Source organism: Argentina anserina, chromosome 3 (assembly GCF_933775445.1).
Source record: "Argentina anserina chromosome 3, drPotAnse1.1, whole genome shotgun sequence".
In the NCBI taxonomy this organism is placed as follows: Eukaryota; Viridiplantae; Streptophyta; class Magnoliopsida; order Rosales; family Rosaceae; genus Argentina; species Argentina anserina.
In genome coordinates this window covers 17866653-17886274 of record NC_065874.1, presented here as the reverse complement: position 1 = coordinate 17886274, position 19622 = coordinate 17866653, and the positions used below count along the sequence as shown (strand labels likewise).

Genomic DNA, 19622 nt, shown 5'->3' with positions numbered 1-19622 from the left:
TTTGACACTATAAATACCCCCTTCAACATGAAGAGGAGGGGATTTTTAGACTTGGAGAAGAAGGAGAAAAATCACTTGAGCAAGATCACTCTCGATAAATCCCGAAGATCATCAAGTCCACGAAGATCATCAAATCCACGAAGAATCGTTAAGCCACCAAATCGCTCGTTCTTCATCAAATCCAAATCCAAACTCAGGAGAATCATCAAACGGCCAAATCGCTCGTTATTCATCAAATTCAAATCTAACCTCAAGTCCACGAAGAATCATCAAGCGGCCAAATTGCTCGTTTTTCATCAAAATCCAAATCCAAATCCAAACTCAAGTCCACGAAGAATCATCAAGCGGCCAAATCGCTCGTTCTTCATCAAATCTAAATCCAAATCAAACTCAAACTCTCAAGATCAAGTGCACGTCACCCTTGAGCCAAGTCATATACGGAGATAGAATCAGAGGAGTTCACAAAGATTGTAACCCCGCGCTTGATATTCAATAAATTACATTTATTTATACACGTGTCTGCATTTTCTTATTGGTTTTCAGATTATCGTTCTACAGTAATTTTTATGAAATACTCGAAAAAGGTTACAAAAATAGGATCATCATTAAGGTGTCTAACCATACTGTTAGTGCTACTCCATTACACTTCACTTGTAACGTTTTAATCAAAAACCAAGTATCTCATATAACATCAACAGGCAAGAAGTGCAATTTCCCATGATTGTGTTTCAGTCAAGGGACAAACTTTCCCTGGGTCTGAACATGCTGTATCAAATTTCAAGAAAACTCATCTGCTTCTTGTCTTGACAAACTGGCCTCTTGAAGCCTTCTTCTCCATCTTCTCCCTCTTCTTTCGTGTTTTTTCATCCTCCAGGCCTCCCTGATTACAAAGGTGTTTTACCAAAGCATACAGAGAATAGCAAATCTATAGATTATACCGATGTCTAAATTCAAAAACAAAAGAGGGTACCTCTGATCTTTGTGACATAAATCCTCTAAAGAAACCAAATGATTTGTATGCTCCAAAACCTGGTATCTGCAAAACCATAAGCAGCGTGTGTCCTAAGACATCATTGCCAAAATCCATGATCAACATATAGCCCAAATTTCAAAAAAAAAAATATTATTTAAAACTAAAATCTCCTCCCATAGCATGATGCCGCTAGAAGCAGAACACTTCCACACCGGATACATTGTATATAACCTTCTCCAATACTCAAAGCGTATAACCTTCTCCAAACTTCAAAATGTCCTATGTATATACTCTTTAGTTCATATTTTGTCAACCAATCCTTCCTAACTATGAGAATGTTCTAGGGACACCTTCCACATCCTAGAACAATAAAGTTCCTAAGGACAAACATCAGTGTCATCCAACAATCGTTTCATCCCACGTTTTGAGGGACAAATTCAACCCCACCAAGCCCAAGAGACTGCAACAGGGAAGATAAGAACATCTAAACCAATCAATTTTGTGTTAAGTTGACCATGTAGAGCAACTACTATCTATTATCCAAGTCCCTTTCGCAAGAAGACCATAATTCACATACTGTTAATGACTGCCATATCTCTGAAAAACATACAAGCAAAATTGTCCAGAAGTAGGTGAGTGCAGGACTAAAGAAAAATGATAATTAGATCTTACCAGCAGATAAGTGTACCAAAATTTTCCGGAGATTATAGACATGATTTGCACGAAGCTTGTAATGTAGATTACGTCATGCAGATAGCTGAAAAGGGAAGAGTGTGACAACCCAAAAGTCAAGATTCTTATAAACCAGATTTATGTGTGCGCATAAGCCTGCATGTGCCCTATAAATTGTGTGCAAGTTGATTACATGACCCAGTAAGCATGATTTTATGAGCACACAGCATAGTTTGCATTCCTACAGCTTGTGAAAGTGCCTAAATTGTTAAATATTGCACATCAGTGATGTTGCATAAGAATACAATGATTTAAATGATCTACTAATATCCCTTTCACACATGCAAATGAATTACTGTATCCAATTGCCAAACGACAAATCCTATCAAAATAAAAACTACCTGCTCTCACCGCTGAATGTAAATTAACTTTCAATTAAGCACTTACCATATATGAATGAAACCACAAGAAAGAAGGACTTAACAGAATAAGAGTATGCTTATCTAACTCTGTGGTCCTATCCAACCTCCTACAGCAGTGTATGCAAAGAATAATAAAGCCTAGTAAATTATAAGAAATCATTGATCGGACAAACATACCCACACACTCCACCAGTAGTCATATCAAATCCGCCATCTAGAAGTTCGCCATTATCAGCGTATGAAGGTTTTGCCATTTGGGCAAGCTGTTGATAGGGAATATAATAGGCTCCAGATGTCAGCAGCAATGCCACCCAGTTTTTCCAGGTAAAAGTGGAATGGAAGATGAGCATCCTAATTACCACATAAATCACCTACATAAATTCACCAACCGAGCTTTAATATTACCCTGCTTAACAAAATATTTAAGATACATCAATAATGCCAACTACACTCAACCAAAGCCTACATTGCAGGCCACAATCAGGCGACGAATATTCTCCATGTGCCGAGCATTCTCTTCCTTACGCTTTTTTGCACCTTGATTCGCCATCTCTCTCTACACTCTTTATAGGAACTACCCTAGCAATGTCTGAAAAAAGTAGTAGGAGTGTCAGGTGTTTGACCCCTTAAATTCGGCAGGCCATAAGTAAACCATTCAAAAAGGAAATCACTCAGGGCTCAAGCTTAGACCCTAAGCCTATGATGTATGACAACAAATTTTCTCTTTCTTTCCTATACCAATTATTTCTATTTTAAAGCATATTTAAACTCTAGATCTTTCAAAAGAAAGAAAAAACAACAAAACGTTTTTTAAGTTTGAAACAGGTGCATGCGAAGCTATACTCTGAAGGATAGCTTAAACGAAATGCAACATGGTGAACAAGATATGTAAAATGCATAACCTGCTACAACAGGTAAATTTATTCCCATGGAAGTAATATTGAATTCAATACGCATTTCAGAGATTGTGATCAATAGAAAGATAAGGCCAGAATGACCATTATAAATCCTTCCGCTACAATTTACATATAAACAAGAAGTTGTGATGAAAAACACCACAGTGGTATAAAGGATACGACCATATAAATATTATTTTGACATATAGATCTCAGGAAAGTTGGATTTATTTTATTTCTTGCAAATAAAACAAAATTTACTGAACAAGGAAATATACCATGACAGAAAGTGGACAAAAGATATCCACAGAACAGACCTCTAGAGTACTGGTAGCGACAAGCAACCCCAATCAGACAAGAATCGATCAAATAGTTAACCTAATGGAGAACACAGCTTTGTAAATAGCAAAATAATTAACTATTTCTGAAAGCTGAAGCAATTGGCGCCATAGAGAAGCAAATAAACAAACTCCGCCCCATAAGATATTAAATTCATCAAAACCACAAATAAGCTGAACACTCCAAATCCACCTTCTATTCTCTTTTTTTTTTTTTTAAGGAGACCAGCAAAATTCTCCAGAAGCTATACGTCATTCAAACTCCTTCTAAATTTAATATCCCAGCTCTAAGGATAAGAGGAATTGCTAATAGCCTAGTACTCATCCTAAGTTCCTAAGAAAAAATAGTATATTCATCATACGAGATAGAGAAGTAAATCAAAACACAAATCCCTTATTCCAAAGAACAATCTTCAGTTAAAGCATTATTTACATTCGATGATACATATCATATCCTGTTTGGGCGTCTAATCTTGGATGAGATACACAATCAAACTTGAGCCCCATTTGTCTGTGAATAAACTACAATCAACTCCTCTCTCTCTCCCTCCAATTACCAACGGAACAGACATTCTATAAATTCACCCCAAGACAAAAGAAACAGAAATTTCCATCTAAATCAAATACAAGCAGTAGAATCAGGGTAGGCACGGAAATGATTCATAGATTACGAGCAAGCTAGTGATAAGAAATTGAAAGGGAAGGGAAGGCCATACCGATTGGTGCTAGGCAACAAATTTGAATTGAGAAAAGATTAGTTATGTGAATCTATTGAACCCAAAGCTTGAAATTGAAACTTGGAATTGGCTACAACGGAATTGACTTTGGCGAGCTTACCCTTAAATTGGGTCTTTTACCCTCAAGTCATAACTGACAAGGTTATAGACTTATAACTGAAGAAGGATTCGAATTGGGATTGAGTGAAAGAGATTAACTTACCAGAAAAGAGTCACAGGCTCCTTGTTGGGGTTTGGGTTCCTAGCCGGAGATAGTTCGATATTTCTTACTTCATACTTAGTTACCTACCAATTACCATAGGGGTCCGTTTGTTACGGTTTACGGCGGTTCAGCAAATAACATTATTTTACCTTTTAACTTGAATTTTGACAGTTTTACAGTTTACGCAAGGCCTTCCTTAAATAGCTCATAGATGGTTAGGTAAGAATTCGATTTGTGATGAGAATATACATCCCACACATGAGAACGCCTTACTGACTATTAAGAATATATTGAGATTTAACTATTTAACATGATAATATGTGGCCGTTTTGTACAAGACCTAAACTGTTTTCCTTGGTTGATCCAAGTTGTGATACTTTGGTTGGTATATTGAATGTCTCCTCTTCTCCAACTGCATGTGCACCAGCCTCCCTCGGGATGTATTATATGCTCTCGAGCTAAAATCCGATGAAAAACATTTCTTGGTGCACATCTGACAATATATTTGTTTATATGATGGTTAGAAATATAATCAACTTATTGATCGCACAACCTACAACTGATTTGGCCATAATTTATTGGATCGTTTACAACAGATGTTCTATTACATTTGATCAGCTTACAATTTCTTTAAATATGGAACGCCATTGCAGTTGTTAATTATGTATATCACATGATATTTAATTCAGTTTTCTTTTGTAATTTGTTATGTTTGATGTGCTTTCTTAATTGGTTTGTTTCCCTTTCCATTAGCTAGTCGCCTAGATGCCTATTTCATATGGACAGATGGCCTAGGGCCAACTGAAATTGAGCGCAGAAAATAGAACAACATATGCATCCTAAAATAGAGAAAAATCAAAATATGGAAAACCTGGTTGAGTTGCTCTTAAGTTACAAAACCATAATAACATGTCCACGTACATCTTCAATTCATTAGGATGATAGACCTACTTCCACCAAATGGACAAAGATCCGCCTCAACTTCATACGACATTAGCTTGGCCTATTAACATTATTGGCTGAATTGTTGTGTCAATCATAGTATTTGTTTTTGTCCAGTTTATTATTTTTTGCCAGCATACTTGACAAGTAACGATATCTGCCAGTTAGTTTATTTTATCTAGAGTCAATATATAGGTGGTAGATTTACTTATCACATATAAGATGGAGATGTGAATAATGAGTTTTTACTACACATAACACGAAAAACATTAAGATGGTGCATATACGTATGAATCTTTTCCGTAATCATATTTCTTTGGTGCAGAAAATGAAATCAAAGAACTAGATCGGATGGCCTCCAGAGACATTGGGGAATCGAAGTTGAGGTTGTGAGTGTTGAATCTGCAAGAGATAGGACATGCTCTCTGTGTGCTAAGTGTGATTCCATTTTTAAAACATGGACAACCTTGAAGAAAATCAAGAAGCAACGGAGTTTGAGGTTTGGTATGTTGGAAAAATGGTTAAATAAACCATTTAAAACTAAATTTTAATTAATTAATGAATTAAATTAAGTTAAACTTAAAATTAATTAAAGATGAACATAGATTTGAGTTCTCTATAATGAGGGCTATAAGGTCATATGTTTGTTTGAGCAATTTGGTTAGTGGCTGAGTAAGAAATTATCACTCAAATATGGTTACTTAAAATGAGGGAAAGTGTTTGTCTCACATTGGAAAAAAAAATATTGAAAAGGCTTTATATGTAATCTATTGTTTATGGATTGTAAAGTGTGTAAGCCCCTTTATACATTCTCGCGCACGCACAGGGGGGTGCGAATCACAGATATTTTTTGCATTTTCGAAAATTCTTTTTGGACGTTTCAACTTCTCTTGACTGTTGAAATTCTTTTTTTTTTTGTAACAACTATAACTGAAACGCTATTGTGTGTTATGGAGAAGTTTGTAACAGATTGAAATCATTGCTTGTAACATATATAACTCATGTATGTTATGATCTTTTGATTTCCTATAACAGCCATTTCATTCATTGCAGATTGCAAATCCTCACTGTATAAATAGCTACAATCCTTTCATTGTAAAATCATTCCAAACACAATCAGCTCTCCCTTTCTCAAAGTGTTCTTAGTTTTTCACTGATGATAGAAAGAGATACTTTTCGAGTTTATTGAGAGTTCTAGTTATTAGTGCAACTTCCTAGAATTGTTTAATCGTTTTATCTTGGGAGACAAGCGCCAAGTATCTTTGCACCGGTAGAGTAGGCGTAAACGTCTTAAGGACATTGTGGTATCACACACATTTCGAATAGTTCTTCAATAATCAATCGTTCGGTATTCTAGTTGAATTCATATTGAATTTCTTTTGTGTTCTTCGTCATTAGATTTTAATGTTGTGTTATAATTATTTATAATTCAGTTTATTAAATTATATATACAATATATCATTGTTTTTCTAACATGGTATACTTGGATCATGACCAATTTCATGAAATCTTCATTATTTTCGTCATATATTCACGACACATACTCATTTCACAACCTTAGCTACTGTTTTTTGTGTTGTTTGTTCTATTGCAATTCCAAGAGTAAGGAGTTACCAAAAACGTAACTCATGAAAAAAAGATGAAAGTGTTGGATCATTTCATTTGAACTGCTCAAACCTAAACTTAACTAGTATGCCATGTGTGATGGTCCTGATGGATGGATATAAATACATTGCAATGTTATAATCACATATTAATTTAACAAAAATGCTACTTATTAAAATTTTCATTTTTTTTATAATTATCGATACATAGTCTGAGTTTATTTTTTTTTGAAATAGAGGGCTTGTGCGGTTACTCTCAAGCCTTAATAAATGAAACTGTCGAATACAAGGAAGAACGTAAAGCCTGAACTCCTGATTACAAAGATCTGAAAAATAATATCAAAAATCTCTACAAATAAATACTCAACGAGGCACCAACGAGCAAAGAATGCGCTGATAGCTACTCTATTTGTTTTAATATAGCGGTGACATACCGAAAAGATAACTCAACTACTGCGAAGCATAATTACCAATTGAACATCTTTCCCACTACATTGCCGCCGGAAAGTAGATCTAACGACACTAAGTTTCGCCCTGCCACTAGGCGGCAACGACCATTTGATAAAACAAGAATCTCGCCGCTTACCTAGAGCATACAAGGCACACTAAGTGCACACACATACACGAAGCCCAACATCACCTACACAACTATGATAGGACCTTAATATCTTAAAACACTAACATAACCTCAATAGAATTAACAAAATAAAAATACATAGGATTGGCCCCAAAGTGGAAGCCCAAACCCAAACCTTATTCTTAGAGACCAGAAGACCTCGCCGGCAGCCACTCATGTCCCCTACCCGCCTCAGTCGTCGCCGTCGAATCATTCCATGCACTGTCCACGTGCTTGTCTTGGACCGCCACCATCGTCGCGACTCCATCCCTGCCGCCACAAACATATGCATCGCCCTAAGCAAATAAGGCTCCTCATTGACCGATTTCAAATCGCAAAACCTATACTGGATAAAAAAGATCCAAATCATATCGCACCACCATGGAGTCGGCACAACCAGGCCACCGTCATCGTACGAGTAGAGAACTTTCCATCCAACAAAAGGCTTAGCAAGGTAAGAAAACAAACACAAGCCCCAACCTGATCTCCCTCCCTTACAAACAACCTCTACCGATCTGATCCATCCTCGAAACAAGGGGACCGACCCACACCAGACCCACGCGGAGTCCACATTGCCCGTCTGACGATGGCGATAGAGCTCGCCGCCAAAGGAGACTGAAACTCGACCTCTCGACCCAGGCGCGTTCCTGGCTGTTAATATATTAAACTGCAGTATGATTGGGCTTTACATAGTCTGAGTTTAGGTATTGGAGGAAACTAATTAAATCTTATGTTCTCATGGTTATGTTGATTGTAGCTGTGGAAGGGTGTCAATTGATGTTTTTAGCAGGCATGACATTTTTATTTGTGCAAGGTTAGCACATGAAATTATAAGATGAGGTTGTTAATTAACTCTATTTCATAATTACATTTTCCCCGACCTCCTTTTGAACATTTGGTTCTATAAGAGTTCCTTAAAATTTGAAATTGAAAATTGTATTGTCCATGTCCTCAATCTGATAGATTGATAATGATATGTATGCCTTATACTAACAAATGTTTCTTAAGGTACGGGGTACCAAGCTACTAACATATGTTACTAGCTAATTCACAATTTTTTCCTGTATGGCAGCCAATGTTCTAAAAAACGCTAGACGGTAATCGGGCGGACAGCTAAAAAATAGCGCCCAGAGGATTAATCGGCGACGGCCAAGGGTGTCCGAGCGCCTAGGCGGCGATTTTTAGAACACTATTGGCAGCCTGATAAAAAAAGGTTTAGGGTTTGAGGTTGATACAATTCATGATCATATGCAGCAGAGGCATGATCACTCCAATCGACTAAACAATCACCAAAAATGAGCATAATCCTTTTCTTTCGTCCTCCTTTTATTATTTGGTTGCAAAAGTAGAGTACAAATCAAGTCAACTGCGTAGCTACCTCTTTATATTGTTTTTTCGAAGCCGCCACCTGAAGCTGATCAACAGCAGAGACTGCCATATTACAACATTAGAATACCATGAGTAGATTGACTTTACACAATTATATCTCTCTTAAATCTAACTAACTTTGATATGAAAAGAATACCACTCTAAAATTGCTGCATGCTATTCAAGCTCGGATAAATATTTAAAAGAATGAATATAGAACTAACCTAGTAGTGTCCGATGATGAAGAGCAGTAATGGTGGTTGTTATGTTCTTCTTCGCCAAATCTCATTTTTTTTATGTCCCCACATGTGTCCTCAACTGAAGTCTCAGCCTTCTAACAGTTGGTCATTATTTTCGGGATCTTATCCATAAGATACTGCCTCAGAAGATCACAAAAGAAATGAATTAAAAACAAATAAACAAACAACAATGCTAATAGACAGAGTTCATCAATACGCATCCACGGTTCGCCTAACCTCTACGGCATCCTCCTTCGCCTTGGTCCCTGCATCACTCTAGAACACAGAGCACAAAATCAATCAAAAACCCTAAACCCTATCCGGACAAAATCCCTAAGTTGAAAAAAGATGTATACCAATTCAGATATAGCGGTTGAAATTTCATCAGCTACACGGTCAGAGCTCTACCAAACAACTCTTGAAGTGATTTTGAAGAGATTTTAGGATTTCTTTCTACGAACTTTTTGACACGTCTCGACTAATTGTAATCAGCGAAGTTACACATGACTGAAATTATCTAGTCCATCATTATGTGGGTGATTTTTTTTACACGATAACATTATGTGGGCATTTTTTTTATAAGAACTAAACTGTTTTCCTTGGTTGACTCAAGTTGTGATACTTTGATTGGTATATCACTGAATTTATCATTTGTTTACCTAACGATAATATCTTCCCCTACAAAGAGAATATCGTGCAAAACATTCAAAATTTCGTGATATTTTAGGAATTTCTCAAAAAAATTTGCGAAATCTGCGATAGTTTGACTTGACTTTAGCTCAATTCATCAAATTTGAACAAAAATTTAGGCACAACGTGGGGAGTCGAACCCTAGACCCAAATTCCAAATTAACTCCTTAAACAAACTTGCTAGAGGGAATTTATGTTATGATATGAACATTCTTTATATATGTTCGGTAAGATAAATTTACAAATTTGATATAAACTATTTCGAAATTTTATGTTTCTCGATATTATCTTTGATATATCTATCGAAATATCAAATTTCGGACGGAAGCAAATTTGCCGACCACCATTTATTTGCCAACCTTTTTAAACTCATGTTATGTGTCTAATTGCTCAATTATTATCTAAATATGAGTTGGGAAAAGACACATATCATGAATTTAAAAGGGTGAGCATAAAGTGTGCAAATAGAGTGATCGGCAAATTTATTTCCTAATTTATCAACATCTACAACAAGGATTTAGAACCCAGCAAAGGAAAACTTTAGATTTAACAATGAAAAAAATCAACTTATATAACTAAACACCCACCAACTTGATATCCAAACATTTGAGCATCACAAAAGAAGAATTGCATCGATATTTACCAATAAAAACTTGAAGCTAGTCTCCGCCATAGTGATCAATTAATTTGAGCTTGATAAAATTGTAAAAGGGTCGGCTTTGGATTTGGTAGCAAAATCCATGGTTGGTAGAAATAATTCTAAATATCTAAGAATTTTCAAGTTAATATAGGTGTGAGCTGTGGGTTTGAGAGTCTCAAATTGAGACCCATCATGAGTTTGGAATTCTGGGTTAAGGTCCTCCCCTTAGGAAGGATGGAAGAGGAGGAGGACGACTGGTAGGTCAACGCAAAGAAACAATTAAATTAAAAGGGCTAACATTTATTTAGTCTCTGTACTTTTGGTTGGTCATCTATTCAGTCCTTAAAGTTTTATTTTCATCTAAATAGTCCTCAAAGTTACAAATTCTAATCTGAAAAATCCATTATGTCAATCCTTCAATTAAAGTGATGAGGTGACAATTAAAAATAATGTGTAATTACTAAAATACTCCTAGAGTACTATTTTCTTTTATTTTCTTCAATTAATTATAGAATAGTTATGGTTTTCATTTTATGTTACATTTTATATTGTACATATATAAATAAATAATGGAAAAATTGTTTCGTTTAAAGGCATTCACATCTATAAAAAATAAAGGGAAAACATTGAGAAAAATATGTATTAATGAATATAAATATAAACTTTAAATATAAGGCTATTTCAGTAATTCCATATATATTTTTTGAGAAACTTTAACTACCAATTGTGGGAATGAACTTTTCATAATTTATGGTACGTGTCAAAATTATAATGGTTCAATGCAGCCACCCATACTGGTATGGACCCAAGTTTTTTCCATATTTATTCTCACATTCGAGCCCTTGGGCCTATTGGCTCTTTGCCCAAGGCCGGCCCTGACCGAAGGATTAACTTTAGGCTTTGCAGCACTGGAGAAAATAAAGAACCTTCTCTTTTCATAGAATTCTGCTCATCCAATATAATTAAAGAAGCAACATACCATTTATTAAATTGCCAATTGTAGGTATGATGTAACACAATATTCAGTACAGAATTGCTTAAGATTAGGTAATAAGTGCACCTTTTCTTCCCTCAGAAAAGAAAAATATTGAAAAAGAAAACTAATTGAATGAGTAGTATGTTTAATCGGCTGTAAATTTTGTGCTGTGATCATCCAGCCATGATATGATGTCCCCAAAAACTTGACGTATCATATCATCTGGCTCACCCTCCAGAAGGGAATGATATGCATCATCGTACATGATTAGCTTCTTGTCGGAACTGCTAGCTTTCTCGTAGAGCGCCTTACTTACAGATGGGTCAGTCACAATATCAGCTTCTCCATGAAGGATTAATAATGGAAGAGAGACTTCCTCTAATCGGTTTTCTATCTCTTGCGTTGTCCGGAGCATTTCTACGGCAGTCTGCAGGCGAGGTTTATCCCTGTAAGCAATAACATTGTAGGCTGTCAGTTCCCGTTTCTTCAATTCTTTGAAGGCTGCCTCAGCCAGATTCTTTTGTGGAACCAACTTCTGCTTTGGAAGGAATTTAGCAACACCAATTAGGACTTGGGCTAGTAGCCATGGTGGGGCCATGTCATCTGCAATTCTGCACATAGGTGCAACTAGGACAGCACCATTCCATTCATTAGATTGTTTTAAGTGAATCTTAAGAGCTACTGCTCCACCCATGGACTGCCCGAAGAGAAAGCTTGGGAGATTATTGAACTCGGGTTGCTTTTTGACATTAGAAAAATGCTCAATGACATCATCTACGAGCCTTTCAAAGCTAGGAATATGGCAATGGAGACCTTCTGAAAGACCAAATCCAGGGTAGTCCATTGCAAAAACTCCATAACCATTTGATGCCAACTTCCTAGCAATTCCTTCAAAGAAAAAAGTGCAAGTATCTCCATAACCATGACAGTAACACAGTATTGCTTTGGGCTGAGATGGTTCTGGAAGCCAACTCTTGGAGAAGATCTCCAGCCCCCTGGAGTTCACTTCGTATGACTCTTTCATCTTCAGTCCATCAGTTGGTGTCTTGAATAATATATGATCAATTCTAAGCTGAATGTCCTTGAAAGCTTCACGAGCTCTCCTTCTGGCCGGAGCTTCATCCATGTTAGCATCCAGAAGCTTCTGCATTTTATCATCAACACCTTGCAACCTAACTCTGGGTGCCATTACTTCTATGCTCTTCTTTTTCTTTGTTGGGGAACAACGCTCGGGCCCGAACTCTCTAGAACTCTTTATTCTTTGGAGGGCTTTGAAGTTCAGTTGGTGTTTAATCATGACAATTCAGAATGCCAATTGAAATCAGAAACGAGAACTAAGCAGCAAGTCTTTCCTGAAGGATGTAGTGAAGGGGGATTTGGTGATGATGGTCAAAGGGCATCAGATTCCCACGGTTGATATTAATTAAACTCCTTCTGGGTCTCAATTCCAGTGACTTCTTTGGCTCATCAGCTCAGGAATTGAAAACTGCAGAAAAAGAGCATACATGTATTTATGTGAATGGCCAAGGAAATAAGGAAAAAAAAATAGATATATTGTTTACTTCAATTGGATCTTTCATACGGTACTCTTGTACAAGCATCGGATCATTCTCAACAACAATTTTCAACATTAACACCAAACAGTAATACTCCAGAACATTTCCGGGATTTTATTTATGTTGATAACTGTGATTACACACTCCAGAGGTACTTCTACAGATTGACTCAAACCAAAGAAGATACAGCTATAAGCATTAGATCTGTTTCAAAATAAACTAAAAGTCTACACTTTAAAATCCCACTTCAGGAGACAATTATTAATTTCATATTTCCCGACAAATGCAGCCTCATCCTGCAAATATGTAATCTTGAACCCAAAAATCCTGCACCTACAGCTTTGTTAATACGATGTATATCAAGCTTATACAATATCTTCAGATAAAGCTACAGTTCACTCTTCACAACTGTAACCATCCAACTCATTAAGAGATGTGTGTGCAATCATTATAGGTACATGACCAATTTCAGTGAAGAGTTTGGGAGTAGTGATCAACTTTTTTCTTGCAAACCAGTTTCAGTATTGTTTTCTTCTTCTACTACTTGAATTTTTTTTTCTTTGTCTGGGGTTATTTTCCTTTTCCTTTGACAAGAAATTGAATCTTTACCACCAAAAATGACATTAAAATGAACTAGAGGACAGGAGGTGACAGCACAAGAGCAAAGAAAAGCTCTAATAAGCCTAAGAGAATATAACTATTCATAGGACATATTATCAAGGTAATAACACACTATCACTAACTGCAGCTTTCCAATCTAACAAAGTTGATAAGAAATAATTTCGGAATTTTTACAATGCATGATGCCCACGAACTAGAGTAAAAACTGACTTGATCTAGAGCTCTTCCACCCCCATCCGTGAATACTCCTCTTCATACTTCACAAAATATATATAACCCAGAAGAACCACCATCATGCCAAAGGAATTCGTCTTTCTTTCCTTTTTCTAAACCCTTAATCGATATGCGTAGCAACATAACACACTTTTTGAATGAGCCAACATCAGCACCCTTCAAAAAAACCTTGATTATAACTGAAACACAATCCCCTTGGCTTGGAAGGACTACACTACACTAAGGCAAGAACAACAGTTTTTTCTTTCTTTCTTTGGTTTTTTTTTTCAAATAATGAACGAGTGAGCATTTGAATCATAGGGGAGGAACCTTTGTATTCCAAATTTGATTAATAAATTATATGCAAGGATAACTGTTAAAAGGCTTTCTCTAAATGCCAAGTTCTTACCATCCCCCTAGAAGGAAAATAGGAGGCATTCTACATTTAATGAAAGAAAGTTATCTACAAATCTTTAGTCTCAAATCCTAACTTTTTAGCTATAAGCAAACACACTACATACTCCTTATAACTCCCTGCCACAAGGAATCTTCCAAATGATATCTACTTAACTACTTCCCAAGCCAGGTGTAGTAACTTATTTCAATTAAAAAGATTATCTCCAATGTCTTTCAAGAAAAGTCTAATGTTCGCTACAAATTCCCAAGGCAATATAACTGGTCATCAAAGAGAGGCCTGAACTACCGTATATTTATAGGCTCTGATCGCCCTTGGATTCAACCATATACATGTTTTTGTTTGTCACTGCATTCATAATCCTATTATCAACGATGTCACATGCTGAGAAACTAAGTTGATACTCGATATCAGAGAAACTAAGTAGTCCTGCTTTGGCTTCCAACAAAGCAAAATGATTTGGGTAAGAAACACATGCTCAGTGGTTAAACAACAGCAAAGAACAAATATATTGTGTGTTTCTATTTGGATCGGCGGCAATAAAGAGAATGAAAAATATATGAGCTTGCAGTTTACTACGGTAGTGCCATAATAAAAGACAACTACCTGAAGAAGACATAAAACTTTGACTTCAAGTAATCAATAGCACGATAATAGTATATAGCTTAAACAACTGTGCATATAAAAAACAAAAACAAACAAAAAATGCTAAGCAAATAAATTCATGGAGTAAGAAAAGTGGTCAGTCCAGGAGACAGAAGAATAATTCGAATAAGCAAGCTAAACATTACCTTCTATATTGATAGCCTCCTCCATCTTTGGGATCAGATTCTGCTGTAGAGAGTGACTTGAACTTGATGAAGGTGAGGCTGCAGTAGTTGCTCTAACTCAATCTGCATGGTGATATTGAGAATCAAAAGCTAAAACTAATACACCTCCGGCATTTCATTCATAATCAAACGAAACCCATTCACAATTAAAACGAGAAGAATTAGCATCAGAAATCAGGCTTCACATTCGACACATCCAACCCCTGTTCACAAGAATCATCCATTTTGTGAGGAGACTGATTTAGCATACGTTAACGAAACAAAAGGATCAAACTCGGGCTCCATGTGTCTCAACTCTGAACATTAAAGTGAAACATGAAGCACTTTCTACTTACAACCATCATCACTAGAATGCAAACAAGGATTTTACAAACGTTTTTCAATGTTCCTTAGTTTCTTATCCACCAAACAAACCATATTCACATTAAGACAATAAACCAACACAACTCACAAGAACTCACTTATCTGATCAACTCACACGAAAGAGGTCTTATCACTAATGTTCAAAGGGAAAGAATTTCACTTCAATTCAATTCAGTTGAACTGATTTGTAAATTAGACTCTGCCTCAACCTGTGCAATCCAATACAATTGCATCAGGAAAAATCCATGCTTTGACTATTTATGGGGAGGGAGAAGGGAGGACTTACAGAACTGCGGAACCGTGTGAGTTGATGATGAGCCTGTGGAGTTGAATATTGTAGAGCTCTGATGATGTTGGTTGTTGGGTCGGAGACGAAAGCTTTTCTGTTTCTACTTGTTCGTGTCTTTGGTTTGATGTGTTTGTTCTGAGCGCAAATACGACCAAAACTGAAAGTATGAGCGCAAATGCCAACATACAATTGGTACCACCCCCACCTTTAATATTCGACTCTATGAATATAATATTTCATCATTGACACGTCTCCTTCATCATAAATATGACTTTTGAGTTAAAAAAAAGAAGATTAAATTCTTCATTAATTCGATATTTCATCATTCATTTATGTTGATGCAAGTATACGTCTGTGGACTAAATATGTTCTTGATGGCACCGTCGAACTAAACGTCCATTTCTTGTGCGCCTTCTCTACATGTAATATGCATGAACTATTTTGAAAATGTGGATGTAATTTGAACTTAATCTAGGCAAATCTTATTGTCCCGTCGTATGGATATATTATCTTGATACGGCTTCTTGAATGAGAAAAAAATTTCACTTTGAATTCGGAAAGGATAGATTACTCTAAACTAATTTTTGATGCAACTTCCGGGTAAGCTATTTTAATGCTATTCGACTGGCCAGGTCAATCTGAGATATTCCCTTGCAGGTCTGCTCACTTAGGATGGCCAAAAACCTTGACTCAGTAACGCTCTGTATAATGTTAAAAACCACTGGACTCCTTTTTTTCTTTGGAATCTACTCCAAAGTTGGGGAGCAAAGTGGAGATTGTGCATCACCTAATCACACTATGGTTCCCTATTTCTGCTGCACTAGATGTTATTCTATGATTTTGTGTAGTTTACTGCACTTTTTGCTTCAAACCAATAAAATTAACTGTAAAGCTTTTCATTGAGGTAAAATTAAAATCATCTTCCTCCACATCAGTATCCAAAACATTATCATAAGAACCTAAATTTTTGGTAGTCATGAAATACCTCTACAACTTCAAGAAAGTCTACAGCAAGTACAAGAAGTCTATATTTACATTTAGCAGATGAAACTTTGTACAACATTATCTGTCGAGAAACTTTACAGACTTCATATTATCACTAGGCAGAAACCTCGCTACATAAAATGGAAGAGACCTAGAAATTTTAGGCAAACAAAAATCTGACAGAAACAGAACCAGCAATACTAGAAAACACAAAATTACATATATCAAGACGTGACTATTTGCCAAACTTTTAGAGACTGGCCCGACGAGGTATGTTCAATTGATGCTTGTGAATATAACTCCAACTTTCCCCTTAATCTGATTCTTCGATTTGCAGTACCTTGGAAAGGAATGTCCTGAGACACAATGGCTTGCACCGATTCTTGTTGGCCTTCCAAATTATTTGCAACCACTGGTTGTTTGTTATTCGCAACAAAGACTGAAGATTCATCTAGCATGATTATATCATCTTTAAGTATATCAGCGAAGTAGTCATCATCAGATAAACCCTGCAAAGTCACAAACAAACATAGATTCAAAAACCAGGGGGAAAGTGACAAGGAACTGAAGTATCATAGCATCAATTTTAATTGTATAACATATATTCTCCTTTTATCTATAGCTCCACATGATTTAATGAACCCATTATACCACACATCATGGTTCTTAATTATAAGTTCAAACGTTCTTCCATGATTTAGCATCAAACAATATGTAAACCAATACAACAACTCATATTTAAGCTTAGGATGAAAACAGGATGCGACATGGCCACCTCTGTTGGGCACTTAATTTATCAGCAGACCTGCTCCGTTATGCTTACATGTGTAACACAAAGTCCATCAACCAAATATTACATAGATAGTCGCTATATTTGTAATGTGCATCTTAATGTTACTAAAAATTAAACCGGACCGTGTAAGTTGTAACCATATAAGATTCTAGAAACTATAATGAAAATTAAAAAGAAAGAATAACAGGCTGTGAGTCACCAACAAAACCTACCTTTTGGCACCCAGATGATTCTATTTGTGTCACTTCTGGTGTTAGTTTTTGATAGGAATCATATGCAGAATCCATTTGCTCAATAGAATGAGAATCATAACTGCTAGCAGATTTCTTCGAGTAGCATTCAGTTGCCTTGTCCCCTTGATTAGTACCGTTTTCGGATACAACATTTTCATTATTTTGCACAGTTGATGAAGGGCTTTGACTTGTGGAACCTCGATTTGTGGTATGATTCAGACGGAATTCACTATTCTTCCTGAGGCGGCAAACAACCATAGAATCCTGCAGCTACAAGCAAGCAGATACTCAGGAAAAAATACAAAGGGCAAGGACGGAATCGAAAACTAGCCATTAATTACATTGAAGATCACATAAAATTGAAAAAAAAAATCCAATTATGCGAGGCATTTTTTTATCTTATCTCCCTATTTTTGAACTTCTCTACAACATTGCATGTTTAATAATAACAAATTCTACCGATTGAGAGAATAAAACTGTAATATACCCATGAATTGTGTGCATTCCAGACCAATTTAGCAGCATAAAGTGTTATAATATTCATTTGCCAAACTATATATCTATATGGTGACAGGTAAAACCAAGGAACAGATTTTGTATTGTTTCAGCGTAAAATCACCTGCGATTTATCATTCACCATGCGGTATTCTTGCATAATCCATTCTGTCCTTTCACCTTTCGGGGCACGACCGATGTGGAACACAAGTGTCCTCTTGGTACCGATAACAATAGAATTTGACTTGACATAACGTTCTTTGCCTGTGGCTTTCCAATAGCCAAGTTCAGTCGCCCTCCTGCTCTGTGAACCATTTGGATACTTTCTACCCCGTGGAGAAAAGAATAACCACTCATTCTCTGATTGAATGACAGCTTTAGCTACAGACACACCAGCAGCAATCAAACATTAATCAGACAATTTTTTTAATTGGGCAGAAACTCTACATCAGATGTAAGTTACAGTCGGTCACAACCAAACAGACACCACACTACTCCATGATTGCAAATATTAATGCTTCTTCTGGATGATTTCCGGACAAAATATCTCTTATATACAACCTTATAAACATTTAACACCGCCTTACAGTAAAATTCTCACACTTCTTCGACCAAAATAACACAACTACAGAGGACCCTACTCATACAATTTGGTTCTCTCCTGGTCAGTCCCATATTAAATCAAGCTCTGTCGTTATCATCTCCCCAATCATGCAAATTTCTGCTTCATAATCTATAAATTTCTTCTTCTTCTTTTTTTGTAAAAGAAACTATAAATATCAATTGACCCAACTCAAAGATGTCAATTTTTTGTTGTAACAAAACCAATAACTACGATTACAGAAAACAAAACCCAAATCGCAAACAAACCAAAGAAAGCAAAAACTGAGAGACAAAGAAGGAAGCAACAAAACAAACCTGGTAAGTCCCAGGGCTCGAAGGTGCATATATCAACCTCGGAGATAACCTCAACGCTCCTCTCGGGGTTGTCCAGCTTATTCTTAAGGTAGTAAGAGATCAACTCCTCATCTGTCGGCGAGAACCGAAACCCGGGAAACATAGAAGAAGCAGCAAAAGATAGCTGAGCCTCCTTGGATATCCCACCCATCTCCTTCTCTTCTTCTTTCTCTGTTCCTCCGGAATTCATGGGTTTGATTGATCAAGGGGGATATGCTGTCTTGAGATACTGAGGGAATGTTGGGGAAAACTGAGACTTGGAAATGAGAATGAGAATCTCAATCTCCCTGTTTTGGGGTTTAGGGTTTTTGTTGTTCGGTGCTTTGCTTCTGAAAGTGTAGTTTTGCGTGTTGGGGTTTGTTTGTCTGCTGGCAGTACGACTACGGGGTTTAAGGGCGTCACGTGGAAACTATAAGAGAGATGATCATGAGTTTCGTTTCAGAACTCCATCGATGATATTTTTGCTAGGATGACTGGGTGGTGAGTCATCTATATCATCTTCTTTTTTTCGGGTCCAATGGCCATCTATATCATCAAAGAGATAAAACTTCATAAATC

General features: G+C 36.5%; 3 protein-coding genes across 5 annotated transcripts; all 3 read right to left on the bottom strand.

Annotated features, from left to right (window-relative positions):
* Window positions 1-458: 458 nt before the first annotated feature.
* LOC126785894 (uncharacterized) lies at window positions 459-4289 on the bottom strand. 3 transcript variants are annotated; one of them, XM_050511568.1, is made up of 6 exons: window positions 4241-4289; window positions 2534-2656; window positions 2245-2438; window positions 1646-1730; window positions 971-1036; window positions 459-880 (listed from the first exon to the last, which is right to left on the bottom strand). In XM_050511568.1, the coding sequence occupies exons 2-6, from the start codon at window positions 2615-2617 to the stop codon at window positions 788-790; spliced, it is 522 nt and encodes a 173-aa protein (XP_050367525.1). In that variant the 5' UTR covers window positions 2618-2656; window positions 4241-4289; the 3' UTR covers window positions 459-787. The 3 variants fall into 3 exon arrangements, with proteins under 3 accessions (XP_050367525.1, XP_050367527.1, XP_050367526.1); XM_050511570.1 differs by having other exon boundaries at window positions 459-882; window positions 996-1036; XM_050511569.1 differs by lacking the exon at window positions 4241-4289 and adding an exon at window positions 4018-4181.
* A 7013-nt stretch (window positions 4290-11302) lies between these two features.
* LOC126785893 (caffeoylshikimate esterase) lies at window positions 11303-15754 on the bottom strand. The gene is made up of 3 exons (XM_050511567.1): window positions 15600-15754; window positions 14912-15013; window positions 11303-12801 (listed from the first exon to the last, which is right to left on the bottom strand). The coding sequence occupies exon 3, from the start codon at window positions 12610-12612 to the stop codon at window positions 11461-11463; it is 1152 nt and encodes a 383-aa protein (XP_050367524.1). The 5' UTR covers window positions 12613-12801; window positions 14912-15013; window positions 15600-15754; the 3' UTR covers window positions 11303-11460.
* An 854-nt stretch (window positions 15755-16608) lies between these two features.
* Window positions 16609-19335, bottom strand: LOC126785892 (NAC domain-containing protein 40-like). Its single transcript, XM_050511566.1, is given in 5 exon segments — window positions 16609-16840; window positions 16843-17095; window positions 17592-17876; window positions 18232-18488; window positions 19026-19335. Coding segments are annotated over 5 exon segments (1200 nt in total). The 5' UTR covers window positions 19255-19335; the 3' UTR covers window positions 16609-16664.
* Window positions 19336-19622: the final 287 nt, after the last annotated feature.

Excerpts from the sequence above, each read along its gene's own strand:
- LOC126785894 (XM_050511568.1), bottom strand. The coding sequence starts at position 2,617 with ATGGCGAATCAAGGTGCAAAAAAGCGTAAGGAAGAGAATGCTCGGCAC. Across the intron at positions 1,731-2,244 it reads ACTACTGGTGGAGTGTGTGG|CTATCTGCATGACGTAATCT; the intron begins GTATGTTTGTCC and ends TTCCCTTTTCAG. Across the intron at positions 881-970 it reads TTATGTCACAAAGATCAGAG|GGAGGCCTGGAGGATGAAAA; the intron begins GTACCCTCTTTT and ends CTTTGTAATCAG.
- LOC126785893 (XM_050511567.1), bottom strand. The coding sequence starts at position 12,612 with ATGATTAAACACCAACTGAACTTCAAAGCCCTCCAAAGAATAAAGAGT.